This window comes from Erpetoichthys calabaricus, chromosome 11, assembly GCF_900747795.2.
Source record: "Erpetoichthys calabaricus chromosome 11, fErpCal1.3, whole genome shotgun sequence".
NCBI lineage: Eukaryota > Metazoa > Chordata > Cladistia > Polypteriformes > Polypteridae > Erpetoichthys > Erpetoichthys calabaricus.
Window position 1 is genome coordinate 105,479,848 of NC_041404.2, and position 21,039 is coordinate 105,500,886.

Consider the following 21,039-nt stretch of genomic DNA (forward strand, 5'->3'; position numbering starts at 1 on the left):
AGGAGCAGCTTCAGCGACAGACTGCTGTTACTGTCCTGCTCCACTGACAGACCGAGGAGATCATTCCTCCCCCAAACTATGCGACTCTTCAATTCCACCCGGGGGGTGTAAACGTTAACATTTAACATTATACAAAGTTATTGTCTGTTTTTACCTGCATTATTATCAACCTTAATATAATATTGTTTTTTCTGTATCAGTAAGGTGCTGTTGAAGTAAGTGAATTTCCCCTTGGGATTAATAAAGTATCTATCTATCTATCTATCTAAAGCAGGTATTAAACATGCACGGTAGTGAGGCGGTAGTGCTGCTCCCTCGCAGTAAGGGGTCCCCAGGTGTATGTTCAGTGTAGAGAAATTTATGGCAGGTGTGATGAGGCTCCAAAAAACTGGATGCATGAATGGGTATCGCACAGGTTTAACTTAAATATTGTGTAAATGTTGGGTTTGTGATCTGCTGGTCGGAGACACGAACACAGAATTCAATGTATGTTCTTCTGAGCGGGCTTTCTTTATTGCACGCGTGCTGTCTCTATCTGACGTACCAAAACCCCAGTTCCTATCCTTCCTTTTTCTTTCACCACATAACCAATCACCACACGATAAACGTCTTTGTGAAATTAAAACTAGTTATAAACTTAGCCCACGGAGTGTTCAGAACTTTAAAAATATCTTCGTTATACATGTTTAATTATGCCATCCATTCAAGGTTGCGCCCATCCCTGAACGAGTCGCCAGCACATCGCAGGGTGAATACGAGCAAAACATACACTAGCAGGGTCAATATAGCATAACAAAACCCCACATCCTACATGACTTTGAAAGGAAACTGAAGCACGCCGAGTAAACCCACCAGAAAAACATGCAAATGCAAGGCAGGGTACACCCGAGACACCCTTGCTGCGAGGCAGCAGTGCAACCTTCATGCCGCCGTGCCCCCACATGATTAATGCATACTTTAATGCATTTCACCATGAAAACGATATCAAGTATTGATCTTAGCATTCTAAATGTTCAGAGAGCAGGAATATCATGAAGTGAATGTATTCTGTGCGGCGATCGCTGCCGGTGCCTCCTCTTAGTGCAAGAGGAAGTCAGTTTAAGAAGCTCAGGGAACACTTAACACAAAGCATTTAATGTGCTATATAACTTATGACGGGGTTTGAGAAAATCTAGTAAATTAAATATTCATTTTACGATGAAGTTTAGTTTATGATGTTCTACTTTAATGACAAATTACAAGAATAAAGTCAACATGTCGACTTTATTCTTGTCATAAGCGTCGAGATTAAAGTGGAAATGTCGAGAATAAAGTCAATATGTTGTCACATTATTACACAGTACCCAGGTACATTACACTGTATTGAAAACAAATAAAACAAGTACAACTTGGCTTGCAGTATTATCCAGTAGTATAGAAACAGTATTTACACATTTGAACATAATGGTCCACATCTGACCTTTTAAAACCAAAGTATCTCCAAGCAATGGACATGACTCCTTTTTTTCGGCAAAAGTTCTGTGTCATCATGTTCAACTTTATCGTCAGCTACAGCTTCAGTTTCGGAATGTTCTCTGTCCATTTTCACCGCGCAATACCTACACTACCACTACCTATTTAGTGGTGTAGCAGTGAAAAAGAGCCCCCGCGCAACAAATCTGTGTTTAACGGTGTAGCAGTGAAAAAGGTCCCCACTTGAACAGTTTCCCGCTGCGCCACGTTCCGAATGTCGTTTAGGCAATTTAAACCGGTGTTGTGGTATAAGAAAAATCCATATCATAAAAAAAGCAAAAGACGGTTTTCGGTATGAACCGGTATACCGCCCAGCACTACTCTGCATACCTGTTTGTCTCGTCTGACAGTAGCTGAAAAGCAGCATTAGGAGAGAGCAGCCTGAAGTAGTCCAGCGGCTGGTAATCTGTCGTGTCCAACAGAAAGCCATGCTGTCTTGTGAAGTCCGGTAGCCAGTTTGGCTCCCACGGATCAATGTCTGGGTATTCCTCCTATACGAACCTTGCTGTAGGTGCGTCGGCTGCACGAATGCACTCAGCTGGCAGCCGATTAGCTGGGGTGGCATTGGCTGGTGTCCAATCAGCTGATGCCAGTTCCTCACTCTCTTGCTCGATCTCCTGATTACTGTCAACAAAATCAAATTCTGAAAAATCAGAGTCCGACTCAGTGATAATGCGCAAAACGTCATCTGCTGAGTATTTTCTTTTCTGCACTCGCTTTGCTCCCTCGTGAGATGTTGATGCCATCGTTCCTTTGTTTACATTTGTTTACATTTCGTAACTGATGCACACACAAGGATTAGATGCCGAGTCAATGAGTCTAACAGTCCTCTAAGCAGAGAGGGAATGCCTGCGACGTAACAGTGAGTTTTGTTGCCATTAACAGCTGATTGTCGCCCTCTACCCCTGGATGTCGACAAAAGTTGACATCCCCCCTAAAAGAGTTAAAGTAGAACATCGTAAACTACACTTCATCTTAAAATGAATATTTAATTTACTAGATTTTCTCAAACATGAAAATGATATCAAGTATCGATCTTAGCATTCTAGATTTTCGGAGGGCAGGAATATCATGAAGTGAATGTATTCTGTGCGGTGATCCCTGCCTGTGCCTCCTCTTAGTGCAAGGGGAAGTCAGTTTAAGAAGCACGTAGCAATTAACAACTGGGTCGGGGAACACTTAACACAAAGCATTTAATGTGCTACATTAACTTATGACGGGGTTTGAGAAAATCTAGCAAATTAAACATTGATTTTAGGATGAAGTTTAGTTTATGACATTCTACTTTAATGACAAATTATGAGAATAAAGTGGAAATGTCGAAGAATAAAGTCAACGTCGACTTTATTCTCGACATATAGTTTGTTTTTTTTTCTTCACTGTGTCCGTATTTTTTTTCTTCACTGTGGCCCTAATACGCTTCCGTAGGGCTATACCACAAATAGCATTATAAGTGCAAGTTGCAGTTTTATTTTATATATATTATATATATATATTAGCTTGAAGCAAGGTCCATATTAATGCAATTTGCCTTAATGATGGTTCAGTGGGTAAAGATGTCTCACCAAGTTGCACTTGTTTTATTTTATTTGGCGAATACTGTGTAATGCACCTGGGCTTGAAGTCTTGAAGTAACAGTATTAGTACTGGAAACTGCACTATTATTTATTTTATTGTTGTTATTTATTAGTTTAACTATTATGCAGTTTAATGATGGTAACGTTGTTTAAAAAGTCACTTTAACATGTCAGTGGACAGAGATTGTTAACATTAACAGAAAGTGTAGTTGGTTTACAAAAATATTTACTATTTATTCCTTTTCTAAGACATGTTCAGTGCAATACAACTTTTGACAAGCACCTCTGGATATTTTACTAAGTCTAAATGCCTCTTTGCATGGTTGAAAATATGTTGTCAAAATTTTTGTTTAAGATGTTTGCAAAATTTGTTCAATAAAAAGGTTCTATATTTTGACTGCAACTGTCATGCAATGTGATTCCTTCTCTTCATTAGTGCCACTCCCTTGAAAACTATCACTTTATGGGGCCATGCAAACCTGTATTAATACTTGTGTGCATATTAAAATGTTTTTTTGTACAATGATCATGACAGTGGAATAGGTTATTCTTAGCCAGTTTACTGCAGTAATTGCAGTGGAAAATGTGGTTAACATCCACTCATGTATGGGAAAAAATACTGTTGAAAATGCCGTGATATAGAATTTTGGTCATACCGCTCAGCACTAGTTTGAGGGTTTTTTTTACTCAAAATGTCTACAGCACACAACATATCCTTCTCCAAGAAAATGTGCTTATAATGAATGCCTTCAATATTGCATTCAAAAATCTCCCATACAGGGTTTTGTTATTTTCTACCAGCCATATTGATTTCTGATTGCACACAAAACCTTTTACATTACAGAATATATTAATGGCTGTACTCCAGAACATAATATAGCAACAAACTGAAGGCTTTCTAAAAATTACAAATGTAAGCAACAGTCTTTAGTTAGGATCCAGAAACTCTGCTATTATCCACTTACCAATATAAAAGGTGAGCCATTAAACTAGTCAAGCACAAACCTATTGGTTTTTAATCACTGTAGCAGCCTTCACCGATTCTTCTGATGCGATGTACAATGTGGCTAATTTGCTTACTTCAGCCCTCCTGGCTTAAAAACAGACCCTCGGAGAGAAGATAGGAGATATTAAGGTCTCAACTCAACAGACCCAACACCAGACATACATAAGTCATATTTTCCCCGATATTAAATGGCACATAATTTCCTAAATAATGCTAAGGGAAGCCAAATAATCAATCATGCCAAATCTCTGGGACGTGGCAGGGAAACAGAAGCACTCAGAAAAGTTTAAGCAGACATAAAAATAATGTACATACACCACACAGAAGGTAACTGTTTTCAAACATGTAGCTTATCCTTGGGATTTTCTGTAAAAAATGTGTGAATAAAAATGCGCGAGAGAAGAATTTCAAGAAAGTTAACCCAGCTAGTATAAATAATTTCAAGAAAATTCCCAGATTTCCCTCTATGTGAACAAAGCTAGAAAACTGAAACATGAAACAAGGCATTATGGCATTCTTGTTTATGAGACTGATGTTTTAGTCAGCTTACCAATCATAGCAGAAACTTCCAATAATGCATGATGTTTTTGCTTAATCATTTAGCAGAAACCATTATCTTAAGTAACCTGAATAAAAAAACATCTAGTAATTGGAGGGATTATGAAAGAGTTACACATTTTTACCCTCACTCACAACAAGAAACACCTGTATGCCATCTCCACAGATGCTATTAGCACCAGTGGAAACATCAGCCCTCTCCAGCAGCTGTAAAGCAGCAGTGAAGCTCGGGAGCATGATGCGCACTGCACATATTGTAGAAGCTTAACTTAACACATTTTCTGGAACAATAACAGTAACATATGCTTTTGTATCCTTGTTACACAATACCCAACTGTGACACGTGCATTTGTAATTCAAGTATATCTCTCTACTAGCTGAAATACCCAGTGTTGCCCGGGAGGAAAACAAAGTGTTTTTTTTTTTTTTTTTTAATTGTATATATAATGTGTGAAGCCTGAAGTCCAAAGATCAAATAAACACTTTCACAAAAGGTTCAAGGATGATACAACAGTTTCCATGGCGTAGCGGTAAGAACTGCTGACTTGTAATTAAGAGTCCCCGGTTCGATCCTGACTGCCTCATATATTTACTGTTTTCAGTAGTGATCTGTTCTTATTGTTAATATTATACAATAAACACATACACTTGGTTTATGTCTGTAACAGCGGCTGTAAATGTATAGTACTTGTAAAGGTTAGCTTGTTTTTTTTTTCCCCCTCACTTTTATTCTGTTAGTCATGATCACGATACACTACTGCCACCCACCAGCACCACCCAGGGATCTGACACTGTTAGTTTTTATTTGAAACTGGGAATAACTGTAGATGTGAGTGGTGTTTTGAGGCAATGGAACTGGACATTCTCTGTCTGATCTGGATGGATAAAAGCTGATACACAAATGCTGGTGAATCTGCCTTCTTCGTATCTCACCGCCACTTGATTTTTTTTTATTCAATTTTATTGAGTGTTCCTGCTCATGCTGAATTAGTATGCACCTTATGATCCATGATGTCAAAGCTGCACTGACAAAAAAAAAACAGACATACAGTAGGTATATATGATATTTGGAATTATTCATTTTATGACCTGTATAGTACATTTCGGAAAACATTGTGGCACGGATGCAACATTATTCATATTCATTTGCGTAGCTTCTTGCGGTTGTAATCAGTGACCGCGTGTTCCCCCCTCCCAACCCCAGTCTTGCCAGTCCCCACATGTTGCTGTATGGTGGTGTTTCATTTGTACTCCAGGACATGCAGAGGAAAGAATAGTACAGAGAGGTCAGTTCAGCGCTATATGCAATCATCAAATTCAAATGTTAACAGTTCACAAACACGCAAGGACCATCTTTCCTACATTTACGACATGTGTACATGTTGCAATGTATACACTTCCCTATATGCTTTGGTTCCTATTACATTGAAAGCGCACCTGACACTGACTCCGTTTACTTTCCTGAGGAAAGCAGCTGTCTAGGAACAGAAGCTTGTCGATGTTGCATCCTCCTTTTCTTTTTCCATCGCCTTTTCTAGTAAGATGTGACGATGAAGTTCCTCTGAAAGGTGAGCCATGAACACTTCTTTTCTCAGTGGACCCCATACATGCCTTGCACATTACATGTGCGTTGATCGCTGCCAGGTCAAACTTGTTAAAGCACACTGCAACCGGCCACCTGCGTGTTCCTGCTCGCACTGAATAAGCTCACGCCTTCTGGTGCATGACGTCAACGCAACACCGGGCAAAAAAGAAAGATACAAATATATGTGACATTGGGTATAAGTTTATGGTAATTGTAAAAGTTAGCTTTTTTCAGTTTTATTCTCTCAATCACGATCACGCTCTATTATCCAAACCCCCCCCCACGATCTGACTCAAACTAACAGCGCCAGCATAATTCACACCTGATCTGATGCTGTTCATTTTCAAATAGTATTGCATTAGTGCGATGATGTTTTCTGATTGGTACTATTCAGGTCATAAAATGATTTCTTCAAAATGTCACATATATTGTCTCTTTTTTTCAGGTGTGTAATAGAAACCACAGCATGAAGAGAAGTGTGTACGTTGCAACAAGTACACAAGTCGTAAATGTAGGAAGGATGGTCCTTGCGTGTGTGAGAACAGTTAACGTTTGAATTTGATGACTGCATATAGCGCTGAAATGACCACTCTGTACTATTCTTTCCTTTGCATGTCGTGGAGTACAAATGAAACAGCACCATACAGCAACATGTGGGGACTGGCAAGATCGGGGGAAAAAAAAAAAAACACGCGGTCACTGATTACAACCGCAAGATGTTATGCGAATGAATATGAATAGTATGAATAAAGTTGCATCCGTGCCACAATGTTTTCCGAAATGTACTATACAGGTCTTTTTTTTTTTTGTCAGTGCAGCTTTGATGTCATGGACCATAAGATGCATACTAATTCAGCATGAGCAGGAACACTCAATAAAACTCAATAACAAAAAATCAAGTGACAGTGAGATATGAATAAAGCAGATTCCCCAGTTTTTTGTGTGTCAGCTTTTCCTGATCCATCCAAATCAGAGAATGTCCTGTTCCATTGTCTCAAAACACCACTCACATTTACAGTTAGTCCCAGCTTCAAATAAAAATTAACAGTGTCAGATCCCTAGTTGGTGCTGGTGGGGGGTGGAAGTATGTATCGTGATCGTGACTAACAGAATAAAGTGAGGAAAAAAAAAAAAAACGCTAACCTTTACAAGTACTATAAATGTACAGCGGCTGTTACAGACGCAAACCAAATGTATGCGTTTATTGTATAATATTAACAATAAGAGCAGCTCACTACTGAAAACGGTAAATATAGGAGGCAGTCAGGATCGAACCGGGGACTCTTGAATACAAGTCAGCAATTCTTACCCGTTTATGCCTACATTTTGTCATTTACTACTAAAATATGAAAAAGTTTGTTTTAACAATGTGTTTACACAGATTATTGTAGAAACGGAACACACATGAAATGCATGTGTTCCAAATAACGATCTATTATGCCCACTCTTAAACTCCAGCACTTCACTCCCAGATAATCAAGGCATGAGCTGGGAGAACTCTGTGCACGTTCTGTGGCGGTTGGGGGATGGAATATCAGGCTGCTTACTGCTTGTCTTTATCTGCACATTTACAGGACAAAAGACACTGATGGAGAGGTGCGAAGGGATTTAAGGTGGGCCAGATTTATGAGTTTTTTTCGTAGGCTTTGGTAATTCTAGTGTTAATCTATAGACTAAGGTTGTAAGAATAGGCAATATCATCTGCAATTGATGACTGATTACTGACACTGCCAATGAAAATTTCTTGGCCAATGATTTGAATCATGTGATTAACAGATTTATACTAGGCACTTATATCCTGATTATATACAGATAGACAAACGCATAAAAATTTCACAAAAAACTAAATACTTCTATAACAGAAGTGTACAAATCAGATTATTATTTTTTGCTTGCAAAATGCAAATTAGTACTTTTACAGCCTACTCTTACAGGATTCAAAGTGGTAGGTGTGCTGTTTTGCATGCTTTATATTTTTACCAATATTGGAGGCGTGTGGAAGTAGTCATTTACAACATATTATTACGTGAAGAGAACAGAGAAAGAGAATGTGCTAGAAATGATGCAATCAAGACAGCTCTGCCCAGGGTCTCAACTTTGCCACAGTCAATCTGGATGTGTGAATCATGACAGGCAAGATAAAATCCTGCTTAGATCATTCAGTGAGTGCTACTGCTGACCTATCTTTGCATGCATCACCATGCATTTTTCTATGTGAAGACAACAGACTTTCAGGATGTGGAGAAGAAAAGGCATGAGATTTTGAAAATATGTACCTATCAAAAATTATGACGCAGCTGGTGTTACGGAATATTGCCACTGGTTCTAACTGTAACACCTTATATGGTCTTTTGGAAGAAAGTCAACCATGACTGAACCAGTGTATTTAGAAATATGATCAGCTCTGCAGGAGACATATAGAGGGAAGCACAGCCAAGCGGTGGTGCGCATATCTCCATCACTGACCCAAAAGAAATTTGACATGGATTGTTAAAACCAAAAGGGAAGTTGGTGTTGAAAGATTCACTGATTATGACTTTGCAGACGATACTGTGATCTTCACAGAGTCAATGGAGGCTCTGATCAGGGCTCTCGAGAGACTTAGCGAGGAGTCTGAGTGTTTGGGCCTGCGAGTTTCTTAGATAATAAACAAGATCCAGGCCTTAATGACATCTTGGGCACAGCCATCAGCAGTGTGTCTATCTGTGGAGAGAGTGTCAGACTTGTTTACTTACCTCGGCAGTGACATTTATTTAGACAGATTGGGTGAGCATGGGGGGGGGGTCATGCAGTCGCTGGAAAGGGGTGTGTGATGCTCCAGATATCTTTGCAAAAGGATGAAGGTCCAAGTCTTTAGAGTTCTGGTGCTTCTTGTTTTGCTATATGGTTGCAACATGGATGCTATCCAGTGACCTGAGACAAAGGCTGGACACCTTCGGTATTGTGTCTCTTCAGAGATTCCTTGGGTACCGCTGGTTTGACTTTGTGTTGAACGAGTCCCAAATGAGGCACATTACATGCATTGTGAGGAAGCGTCAGTTATGGCACTATGGCCATGTGGTGCGATTCCCTGAGGGTGATCCAGCGCACAGGGTCCTCATTGCTGAAGACCCAAACAGCTGGACCAAGCCAATGGGAAACCCACATAACACCTGGCTATGGCAGATAGACGGTCATTTCCGGGGGATTGCGACTGGACCACATGTCTGCCTTGGGAGTTGCCAACCAGGATCCTGAGCTGTTTGGTCATGTGGTGGGTGCGCAACGATCTGTACCAGTGCATAATCCCTAACCTGACCTGACCTAGAGCTGATCAATTTCTGTATTGGTATGTTTTTTTTTTTTTTAAAGAGATGGGGGGTTGAAGGTTGATGTATAACGCTTACTTAGTAAAAGTAAAAGTAAAATACTTATGTTGTGGGCCTTACTTATGCTTTAAAACAACACTTTAATTTGTTTACATAAATAATATGAAATGGTATTGTTGTGTCCAAATCACAGCACCCTGCTTATACTTAGTGATTTTTGTAAATCCAGAAGCACCAAAAATTAACGGTCAATGAAATGAGTCTTTACCGCTTCTGCTAGTAGCACTAGCTAAACACATGTAGTCTGCTGGATGGTAGATGTACAAATCCAGTTCTATCGCTTCTGAATCTTTAGTGAGAACAACAGCCAATCTGCTCAATCAACAAATAATTTTGTTGACTCCTTTGGCTTATTATGTTTAAATGTTCTAAAGCCAAAATGTTGCCAAAAAAGGTTTTTTTTTTTTTTTGAAAAAGTATGAAAACGTCTGATTTTGTGTAAGTAGGTAAACTGAGCATTGTAATTACACCTCTTAACATTTTACTATATAGATATGCTACCCAGTGTCAGAAAACAAGTTATACGTAGAAGATCAGTAGGATGATGACTCAAAACTGTTAGCGAAAAACACAAAACAATCGTTATAAAGGAAGAATTGACTGCATTAAAGTGGCTAGCAATGAGTGCTGATCTCAATTTTGCTGAAAATCTTAGAAAAAAACAGAAAACTACTAATGGGAACAGGAATCCTGCAAACATTCAGGAACTAAGGCACCTTTTCAACTTAAGAGTGGAAGAATCTATCAACAGAAAGGTGAAAGAAGTTTCTAGACTACCACAAGAATTGTTTCAAGGCTAATATCATTGCCAAACGTTGAGTCACCAAGTATTAGAAAAGTGTCCCTTTAATGTTGCCCAGGTCTGTCTTCCATTTTTTTCTGTGAGGAAAAAATATATATATGCAAGCTGAACAGCCATGTTTTGTTTTATAATTTTGGACATCCTACTAAAATATTCTGATTATCAAATGCAGGTACATTTTCAATTATTTCTAAAGATACTGTATATTAAACACCTAGGGTTCAAAAGGTGATAATACTATTGGCAACAATTGTGGACCTTTTCGTGTGAATGCCTTTAACGTAATAAAATTAAACATTTGCGTTACTTTGCTGCAAAATGAGGTTCTTTGCTTTAATTATTTACTGATTAATGCCACCCATCAGCATTTGCCACTCTTTTTACCTTCAGCAAACAATGCCATCCAATGATTAAAAAAAAAAAAAAACTCGTTTGACTCTAACCATTCTCACGATACCATCAAATATTTAGCTAAATACAGTTTTATTTCTGTAACATGTATCCACTGTTTCTTGCACAATGACTTCACTTATTTGAAATGAAACATGCCATATTCATGGATGATCCTATTCTGCAGAATTGAATGACGTTGCTCTTCAAGGATGGACAAAGCACAAAACAGGAAAAATAAACATGCAGAGGAAGGGAACGAGAACAGAACTAAAAAAAAACTGAATCACACTTCAACAGGTTTGACTCATTCTTGCCTGTACAGCCGTCTCCCAACACTGAGAGCATCTGTGTGCAAGCTGAGGAGGTTCTGGAATCCCAGCTGCCATTTGCATGACCTTCCCCTACAATGACATCTCACCTGTGGTCTCCTGCCCCCCCTCCACTCCCTGGAATGTGCGTCTTTACAGATCAAGTGAGGAGAGAGCTGAGAAGGGTCTGCATAAACAAGGCTTCAGGGCTGGACAGAATCAGTCCCAGGATACTGAAAATATGTGCCAGCCAGCTCTGTGAGGTCCCTCAGCCCTGTTTCTCCATTTCCCTGAATTTAAAGAAGGCTCTCCCCTGTGGAAAATATCATGTATGGTCCCAGTGCCAAAGAAAGGGCACTCTCGTGATCCTAAAGACTATCTGACCAGTTGCTCTTACTCATATAATATGATTACCTTTAAGAGGCTGGTTCTAAAACAGGCACAGCCTTTGCTTTCAGAGCATCTGGATCCTCTGCAGTTTGCCTATCAGGTGCATATAGGTGTGGATGATGCCCTCATCTACATGCTCCACAGAGCCTATTCATCCTACTTGCACAAAGCCGGCACCACAGTCAGGATAATGTTCTTTGACTTTTACAGTGCTTTTAACACCATTCTGTCTAATTGACTGGGGAAAATGTTCAAAGCTTTGAATCCTGGTGCTCTCACAATCTCCTGAATCATAGTCTACATGGCCATCAGACAGCAGTTTGCGAGGTTGAGGGACTGTGTGTCAGAAATGATGGTGTGTAATACTGGAGCGCCTCAGAGAACTATCCTGTCTCCCTAATAGTTTACTGTCTATACAACAGAGCTTTCCAGCACAATACCAACGCTTGCCAAATACAGAAATTTTCAAATGACTTGTCCATCATAGGATGCATTAATAATGAAGATGAGTCAGAGTACAGGAGAGTCATGGAAGACTTTGTCCTGTTGTGCAGGGACAACAACCTGCACCTCAACATCAGTAAGACAAAGAACTTTGGGGCGACTTTCAATGTGCCAAGAAGCCTCTGATTTCAGTCACCATTCAGGGGGAGGATGTGAAAGTGGTACAGAGCGACAAGTAGCTGGGAGATCACATAAACAACAAACTGGGCATTCTGACAACACAGTAGCACTGTACATAAAGGGATACAGCAGACTGTACTTGCTAAGGAGACTCAAGTTTTTTTGATGTATAGCAACAAGCCAATGGAAATACTCTACCAGTCTATAGCAGCCAATGTGGTGTTCTATGCTGCAGTCTCCTGGGGAAGCAACCTGAGCACAACAGAAGAACAATGCCTGAACAAACTTAACTGGAAAGCCTGTTCCATTCCAGGGCAAACCCATAACACAATGGAAACTGTTGTGGCAAAGTGGATGATGCTAAATTAGGATGCCATCATAAAAAATCCGCTCCTGGAGGTGCTGTCTTGGAGCACTCTTAGACAAGGGCTTATGGTATGCTAAATGCACCTCTGGGTTTTTTCTTTTCCTACCCACTGCTATAAGACAATTCAATGCTTCCACCCAATGTACTCATTAAGTTTAATTATTTTTCTATCAGTTGATTGATTGGCTCAATTATCTGTCCTGTGAGTATGCACATTCTTGTTTTTTCTGTTTCTGCTGCTGTATGCATTTGAATTTCCCCATAGGATTAATGAAGTTTACCTAACCCGGCCACAGGGGATGCACAAACCAGTCCCAAGCCCGGATAAATGGGGAGGCTTCCGTCAAGAAGGGCATCCAGTGCAAAATTTTGCCAAATCAATATGCGGACAACGACACAAATTTCCATACCGGATCAGTCGAGTCCTGGGTTAACAACGACCGCCACCAGTACTGTTAGCCAACAGGGTTCTGGTGGAATTTGAGCTACTGTTGGCCGAGTGAAGGAGAAGAAGAGGGGGGAGATGTGCCCGGTGGCAGGAGAAGAGGAGAAGGTAAAAAGAGTGGAACTGAGGGTAGGAACTTTGAATGTTGGCAGTATGACTGATAAGGGGAGAGAATTAGCAGATATGATGGAGAGAAGGAAAGTTGATATATTGTGCGTGCAAGAGACTAAATTGAAGGGGAGTAAGGCCAGGTGGATATGAAGAAATGGTGCAGGGGTAATTCTGAAGGACAGTATGTCAAGAGTGTTTTGGAGGTGAAAAGAGTGTCAGACAGAGTAATGATTATAAATCTAGAAACTGGAGGTGTGATGATGAATGTTGTTACTGCATATTCCCTGCAAGTTGGGTGTGCAATGGATGACAAAGAAAACTTTTGGAGTGAGTTGGATGAAGCAATAAAAAGTGTACCCAAGGGACAGAAAGTGGTGATTGGAGTGGATTTCAATGGACATGTTGGGAAAAGGAACAGAGGAGACGAGGATGTGATGGGTAGGTATGGTGTCAAGGAAAGGAATGAAGAATGTCAGATGATAGTGGATTTTCCCAAAAGGATGGACATGGCTGTGGCGTATACGTATTTTAAGAAGAGGGAGAAACATAGGGTAACATAACATACAAGAGTGGAGGAAGATGCACACAGGCAGATTATATCCTATGCAGAAGAGTCACTCTGAAGGAGATTGAAGACTGCAAAGTGGTGTCAGGGGAAAGTGTAGTTAAGCAGATTAGGATGGTGGTCTGCAGGATGACGTTGGAGATCAAGAAGAGGAAGAGAGTGAGGGCAGAGCCAAAAATCAAATGGTGGAAGTTGAAAAAGGAAGACTGCAAGGTTGAATTTAGGGAGAAGGTGAGACAGGCACTATTAGTAAGGCTGACAGCAAGAAGGGTATTTGGCGTGACATCTGGACAGAGGAAGGAGGAAAAGGAAACCTGGTGGTGGAATGGGGAAGTACATGAGAGTATACAGAGGAAGAGGATGGCAAAGAAGAAATGGAATAGTCAGAGAGATGCAGAAAGTAGACAAGAGTACAAGGAGATAAGGCACAAGGTGAAAAGAGAGGAGGCAAAGGCTAAAGAAAAGGCGTATGATGAATTGTATGAGAAGCTGGGCACTAAGGAGGGAGAAAAGGACTTGTACCGATTGGCTAGACAGAGGGACCAAGCTGGGAAAGATGTGCAGCAGATTAGGGTGATAAATGATAAAGATGGAAACATACTCACAAGCGAGGAGTGCGTGTTGAGCAGATGGAAAGAGTACTTTGAGATGCTGATGAATAAATAGAACGAGAGAGAGAAGAGGTTGGATGATGTGGAGATAGTGAATCGGGAAGTGCAACAGATTAGCAAGGAGGAAGTAAGGACAGCTAGGAAGAGGATGAAAAATGGAAAGGCCTTTGGTCCAGATGACATACCTGTGGAAGCATGGAGGTGTTTAGAAGAGATGGCAGTGGAGTTTTAACCAGATTGTTTAATGGAATCTTGGAAAGTGAGAGGATGCCTGAGGACTGGAGAAGTGTACTGGTACTGATATTTAAGAATAAGGGGGAAGTGCAGGACTGTAGTAATTACAAGGGGATAAAATTGATGAGCCACAGCATGAAGTTATGGAAAAGAGTAGTGGAAGCTTGGTTAAGAAGTGAGGTGATGATTAGTGAGGAGCACTATGGTTTCATGCCAAGAAAGAGTACCACAGATGCGATTTTTGCTCTGAGGATGTTGACGAAGAAGTATAGAGAAGGCCAGAAGGAGTTGCATTGCGTCTTTGAAAATCTGGAGAAAGCATATGACAGGGTGCCTCGAGAGGAGCTGTGGTATTGTATGAGGAAGTCGGGAGTGGCAGATAAATACATAAGAGTTGTACAGGATATGTAAGAGGGAAGTGTGACAGTGGTGAGGTCTGAGGTATGCTCTAGAGAGGAGAGGAATGAAGATCATTAGGAACAAGACAGAATACATGTGTGTGAATGAGAGGGAGATCAATGGAATGGTGAGGATGCAAGCAGTAGAGTTGGCGAAAGTGGAGGAGTTTAAATACTTGGGATCAACAGTACTGAGTAATGGGGATTGTGGAAGAGAGGTGAAAAAGAGAGTGCAGGCAGGGTGGAATGGGTGGAGAAGAGTGTCAGGAGTAATTTGTGACAGACGGGTATCAGCAAGAGTGAAAGGGAAGGTCTACAGGACGATAGTGAGACCAGCTATGTTATATGGGTTGAAGACGGTGGCACTGAACAGAAAGCAGGAGACAGAGCTGGAGGTAGCAGAGTTAAAGATGCTAAGATTTGCATTGGGTGTGACGAGGATGGATAGGATTAGAAATTATTACATTAGAGGGACAGCTCAAGTTGGATGGTTGGGAGACAAAGTCAGAGAGGCGAGATTGCGTTGGTTTGGACATGTGTAGAGGAGAGATGTTGAGTATATTGGGAGAATGATGTTAAGGATGGAGCTGCCAGGTAAACAAGAAGGCCTATGAGAAGGTTTATGGATGTGGTGAGAGAGCACATGAAGGTGGTGGATGTAACGGAGCAAGATGCAGAAGACAGGAAGATATGGAAAAAGATGATCACCTGCGATGACACCTAACAAGAGCAGCTGAAAGAAGAAGAATATCTAGTCTAACCTACTTTAATTTAAATGTATTTGAAAATAAACAAACGTACATATGGTATTTTTTCACCCAATGATGCACCTTTCATGTTTATTACAGATTTTTAATTGGTCGAGTAGGAATGAATTTATGCTTGAATGGGCCGTACAGTTGACTGGGTCCATGTCTATGGTTCATTACTGCCCTGCATCTGAAACTTTCTAGCCCCAAATGAAACAGGTCTGAAAATGTTATGAACAGTATATGTATTTATACTTTTGAAAGTTAAAAACATGCAGTGTTATTTACAATAATTTTTAACGGCAATGTGTTAACCAAAAGGTTAAAAACAATTCCATATTTTAAATTTTGCCAGTAAAGCAATTTTAATCTACTATATGAATCAGTCAGGCAATTTGTCTGTTTTCTCATAAATGTTTCTCCGGTAATGAGCATATTCTAAGTTACTGTGAAATGTAACTAGAAACAATTTTACAGTGCATATTAAAGTGTTTAATGACTTTTTAAAGTAAAAAAAAAAAAACATTGTATTAATGCAGGAACACATCTACACATTACAAGGTTGTGGGTTTGGTGTAGTGGCTAAGACACAAACTGTGACAATCCTAAAAAAGTCATTTTCACCACCTTAGCTACAACTGAATAATAAATGTAGATACATTTACTATATTCAACCAACATTATAAGGTCTCCCTGACAAGGATGTCAGCCACACACAATATAGGATAATTGATTGGTATGTAACGCCCTTTACCTGATCAATCTCAAAGCCCTGTATTTTCATTGTACAAGCAACTATTAATATGTTATTGCAAAATTTTCTGCAAATTATCTACTAAAATGCATTGCATCTATAGTACAAAAAAATTGTTTAAGTTTGATTGATGGTCTAGGTCAAGCTTCAAATCAAATAAAGACTGACAGACTTGGTTCAGTTCCTTTGAAATAAGTGTATTCTATTTAATCATGATACTTTATTCAGTGTACTACTGTAAAAATAACTTCCTTGCAGAATGTAAGACCTTTACGCAATTTTAATGACAAATGACATTTAACTCGCAAGGTTCATTGTCATTTTGGTGACAGGTTAAGCAGTTTCATTTATTAATGTTCTTTTACAAATAAATTTTAATGAGAAGTCAAGCAAAATGACACCTTTTATTGGCTAACTAAAAAGATTACAATATGCAAACTACAATACACTATATGTCCCTTCTTCCCTTAGTGGTGTGCAAATGCTGTTACATCTGCACAAACAAACCAACACTAGCTTTCCATTTGATCAAGGAGCAATAGTCTATATTTCACAAATGTTTACACGGCTAGTGCTGTCAGGCATCAAGAGTATTTAACCAATTATATGATTAGATCGATATTGCATGTAACATAGCACACTGTTTTTGTTTTTAAAATGCATATTCAGGTGATCAGTTTTTATTGGATGCATATAATGACAGATCTAATAGCTTAGTGCGATTTAAGATAGATGCTTAACATGTACAGTAAAATAGTCTTGCAAGTACTGCAAATGTAATAACTTGTGCAGATTCACTGTGCTGTCAATTCATTATTGCATTCCATGTATATTGTAAACTATTCATTATATTAACGCATTTGAGTTCAGTGTCAGCTTTTCATTTATTGAAATATCAAAACATACTTAAATGACTTGCATTTTACAGGTTTTCTGGACATTGTTATTTCAAGTACCAATACAAAAATGTAATTCAATTAATTTCAATACTGTACACAGAAACACAAAGCAAGTGCTCCTTCCGCCTCCAGAGACTCAAGTGTCTAGTACCAGTCAGGATCGTTCACTAAGTAGTTGCTTGCGAAGTCCTCATGAAACCGAAATTCGAGACGAAATGCCCCCTTCACAGACATCACGGTATATTGAATTCAGGACCCCATTCAAAACGAATAGCATTCACTGTTCTCAAGACGACAGGTTGCCAACTTGAACATTACCGCAAGAAGCCTCACGGAGAACAAAGTCTGCTTAAAAAGTGAACTGGCGATGTATCTGAAGGTTTTGTAATCAGGAAAGATCGCAAAGCTTTTCTTGATGTTCGAGCTGGGCGCAGTTTTCTTACCTTCACTCGGACCCGAACCACCTCTCGCTCCTCTTCAGTCGACATGATACCACAGAAATTTCAACGATCCTTATACACCTGTGGGTCGTAGCTCTGCCACCTTCCCATCCAATCGTTTGTGGTCTCTATTTTAATTTCGCAAAGCACAAATTACATCTTGCAGCATCCTCACTATCCATGGCTCTTTTTATTTTCTCCAGGATCTGACGTCCGTTAAGATTACATCATCCAGGAACTCGGCAGAAAAAGGGGTGGGGCAAGTAGCGTTGGAGTCTATTAAACTGTCCATTCTTAAAGGGGTAACGACAAATGTGGGACCCATTTAAACTTAACTGCCGTTGCAACCATTCACCTCTTTTAGGTTCGTTACATTGTAACGATCACATGAGCTGGTACTATCAAAACGTAACTGAAGTGACTATTTCTGTGAAAGAGGCACATAAACGCTTAGATAACTTTTCTTCGAGTTGATTTTAAAGTAATTTTACTCATAAGAATAAATGCAGGCATCTTGGTCAGTCCATGGCACTTATCCCGAATAAATGTCCCCCGTGTATACAAGAAGTGTCCGAATCCGGTCCTGGAGGACTACAGTGGTTGCGGGGTTAACCTTCCTGCGACTTTCTTAATCAGTGCCCAATTTCTACTGTTAATTGACTTAATTTTCCATCGTTTTAATTTCCCAGTTTTTCAAGTCTTCTGAATTGTTTCTTTTTTCCATGAATGGCAGCCAAACGAAATGAGATGCGAAGTGAGCCAGCTTATGACCAGCTACGTCGGGGCTTCGAACTCCAACCAGTTCCACTCCAACTAGTTTCTTAATTATAAGCCTACTTTGATTTTTAATTAATAATACTAATAATAAAGTACATTTATATAGCACTTTACTCACAATTCAAAGCTTTTTACATAAACGGGGGAAATCACTTCAACCACCACCAATGTGTAGCACCCACGTCTATGATGCAACAGCAACCATTATTGTGCCAGTACACTGATCACACATTAGCTGTTCGGTGGTATGGGGTGATAGAGATAATTAAGCAATTAGAAACATTGGATGATTTTGGGAGGGGAGTAGAATGACCAAGACTGCTTTGCAATTTTGCCAGGACATCCGAATACACCTTACTCTTTTCAAAAGATACCCAAAAATCTTTAATGAGCACAGGAAGTCAGGATCATTGCTTTACTTGTCATCTGAAGGATGACACCATTTTTACAGCATACTCTCCCTATCCCAGCAGTGGGGCATGGGGATCCATACCCAGACCACAGGGCAAGCGCCCCTGATAACCTCACCAACACCTCTTCTAGAAGAAACCCAAGCCTTTCCTAGATGGTCTCCCACCCAGGTACTGTACTAGCCAAGCCCAGACATGCTTAGCTTTAGGTGGATAAACCTGTTATTTAATTCCATGGCTTTTTGGTGCTCTCATTCTGCAACACCAGACATTTCCAAAACAGTTGATCCATGTCTCAAAATAGAGTCATATCACCAAAACATTAGCACTTTACATCTTGCTGGAAGAACACACAAAAGAAAGGCTTATAAAACACTAACAGACATTGTTACATTAAATATAAAATGGTTCATCATTAAATGGTCAGATCTGGATTTTATTTTTCATACTGTAGGGTAAATAGAGAATATTCATAAAAAATAGTACTTATTGTCAATACTACAGCCAGAAACAAAATATACACACTTGCAGTTGGTCCATGACTGTAACAATGTTATAGCAGTAATTTTCTAACCTATCTGCTCCTCTGTATTCAGCAACAAGTTCTCTTCTAAATCAAATCTGATGTCCTCTCTAGCAATACATCTCCTGCCATGCCTGATCCATCCTTGGCATTGCTCTGGAGAAATTTCTAGGCATCCAGTAATGACATCTGATCATGTGGCCAGTGGTCATAAACCTTCCACCTCCACGCAAAAAAGAATTCCTCAAAGGGGTTCAGGAAGGGGACGTATGGTGGAAGAAATAATGAGGACATCCTTGGGTGTGCTGCAAACCATTCTGTGACTGCAGTGGAGTAGTGGAATGCCACGTTATCCCACACCACAACAACTACCTGTAATAATGCATTTGTGCTTTCCCGCTCTCTCTCATCCTCTGGTACCAGTGTCCTGTGGAGGTCATCAAGAAACAAAATGAGGGGCTCTGAGTTTTATGGGCCAAAGACTGGTTTGTGTGGCAAAACACTGTTATAGCAAATTGCTGCACACATTGTGGTGTTGGCTTGTCTCAGTCCTGGAGTTTGCACGGTTGCTCTTTGACCTGTAATAATCTGTCCTCGCTGCTGTTGCTTTGCCATTTTAAACCCAGCTTCATCCACAAAGATGAACACATGGGTTGTTTGCACAGCCGCCAACTCCATGACCCTCTAACAGGAAAAAATACCATATTGTAAGGATTACATTACATTACAGTAGCATATATTACTGTATACATAGCTCTATATAACTTTGTGGTATATTGTACTTCAAAAGTTTGTATGGAACTTGTAAGGAAGACAGCCTTCATGAACACCAAACTTGTAGCTGACAGTGGTTGCTAAAGTTCTGGCACAAAGTTTGTTTAACATCTTTTCTTTCCCACTTGGCTGAATCATTAATTTTGCATAATTGGGCTTACAGCCTGAAGGACTTGCACTATGCTTTGGAGGCATAATTGCACACAAAAACCTATATTTTTTTTAGGAAAAACAATGAAAACATACAACAAATGTATTGGTAGCTCTTTACTCTACAATGGTAAGGTTAGTAATACTGGTGATGTGCCTAGTAGGATACTAGCCACTCCGAAAACTTTGTGTGCATCGCTTCTCTCATTTTTTTCTCTACTGCACATGGTAGCAAATCCCGTCAATGTGTGGTAACCAGCACAAAAGTGAAAATGAGGTTACTAATTAAATCATGCAAAAGCTTGAAGTTGCAAATATTAAACGTGTGAATGTTGAGGATTGACTGTAATTTTATCAGAAGAGCCTGATTGTTTGTATTTTTTTTAGAAAGGTGACATGTACTTTTTCTAAAATTGATCATATTTTTTTTTTTTTTTTTTACAAAATAATTGTTGGCAACGACACAGAGTTCCCCAAGTGAATATGACATTCTGTGGAAGGCAACTACATCATATTTTGACCTTTATCTTAGATTTGTATCATATATCAGGAAGAGTATGATTTTATCTAGTGATTAACAGAATAATAAGGACCAAGACTTCATTGACACAGGTATACTTGCTATAACATACATGCAATGGTAAAAACATTTGTTAAACCCATACTCATGTTTGCTTGTTATAGCAATGGGGAGGTGAGATTTGGACAT

At 39.7% G+C, this 21,039-nt stretch overlaps 1 protein-coding gene across 1 annotated transcript in view; it reads right to left on the reverse strand.

Moving 5' to 3' along the window:
- Positions 1-18,169, reverse strand: part of tbc1d25 (TBC1 domain family, member 25) — a 99,256-nt gene extending 81,087 nt beyond the window's left edge. The window contains exon 1 of the mRNA XM_028813673.2: positions 17,700-18,169. Coding sequence (XP_028669506.1) covers positions 17,700-17,744 — 45 coding nt within the window. The 5' untranslated portion in view covers positions 17,745-18,169. The remainder of the gene's footprint in view (positions 1-17,699) is intronic.
- Positions 18,170-21,039: the final 2,870 nt, after the last annotated feature.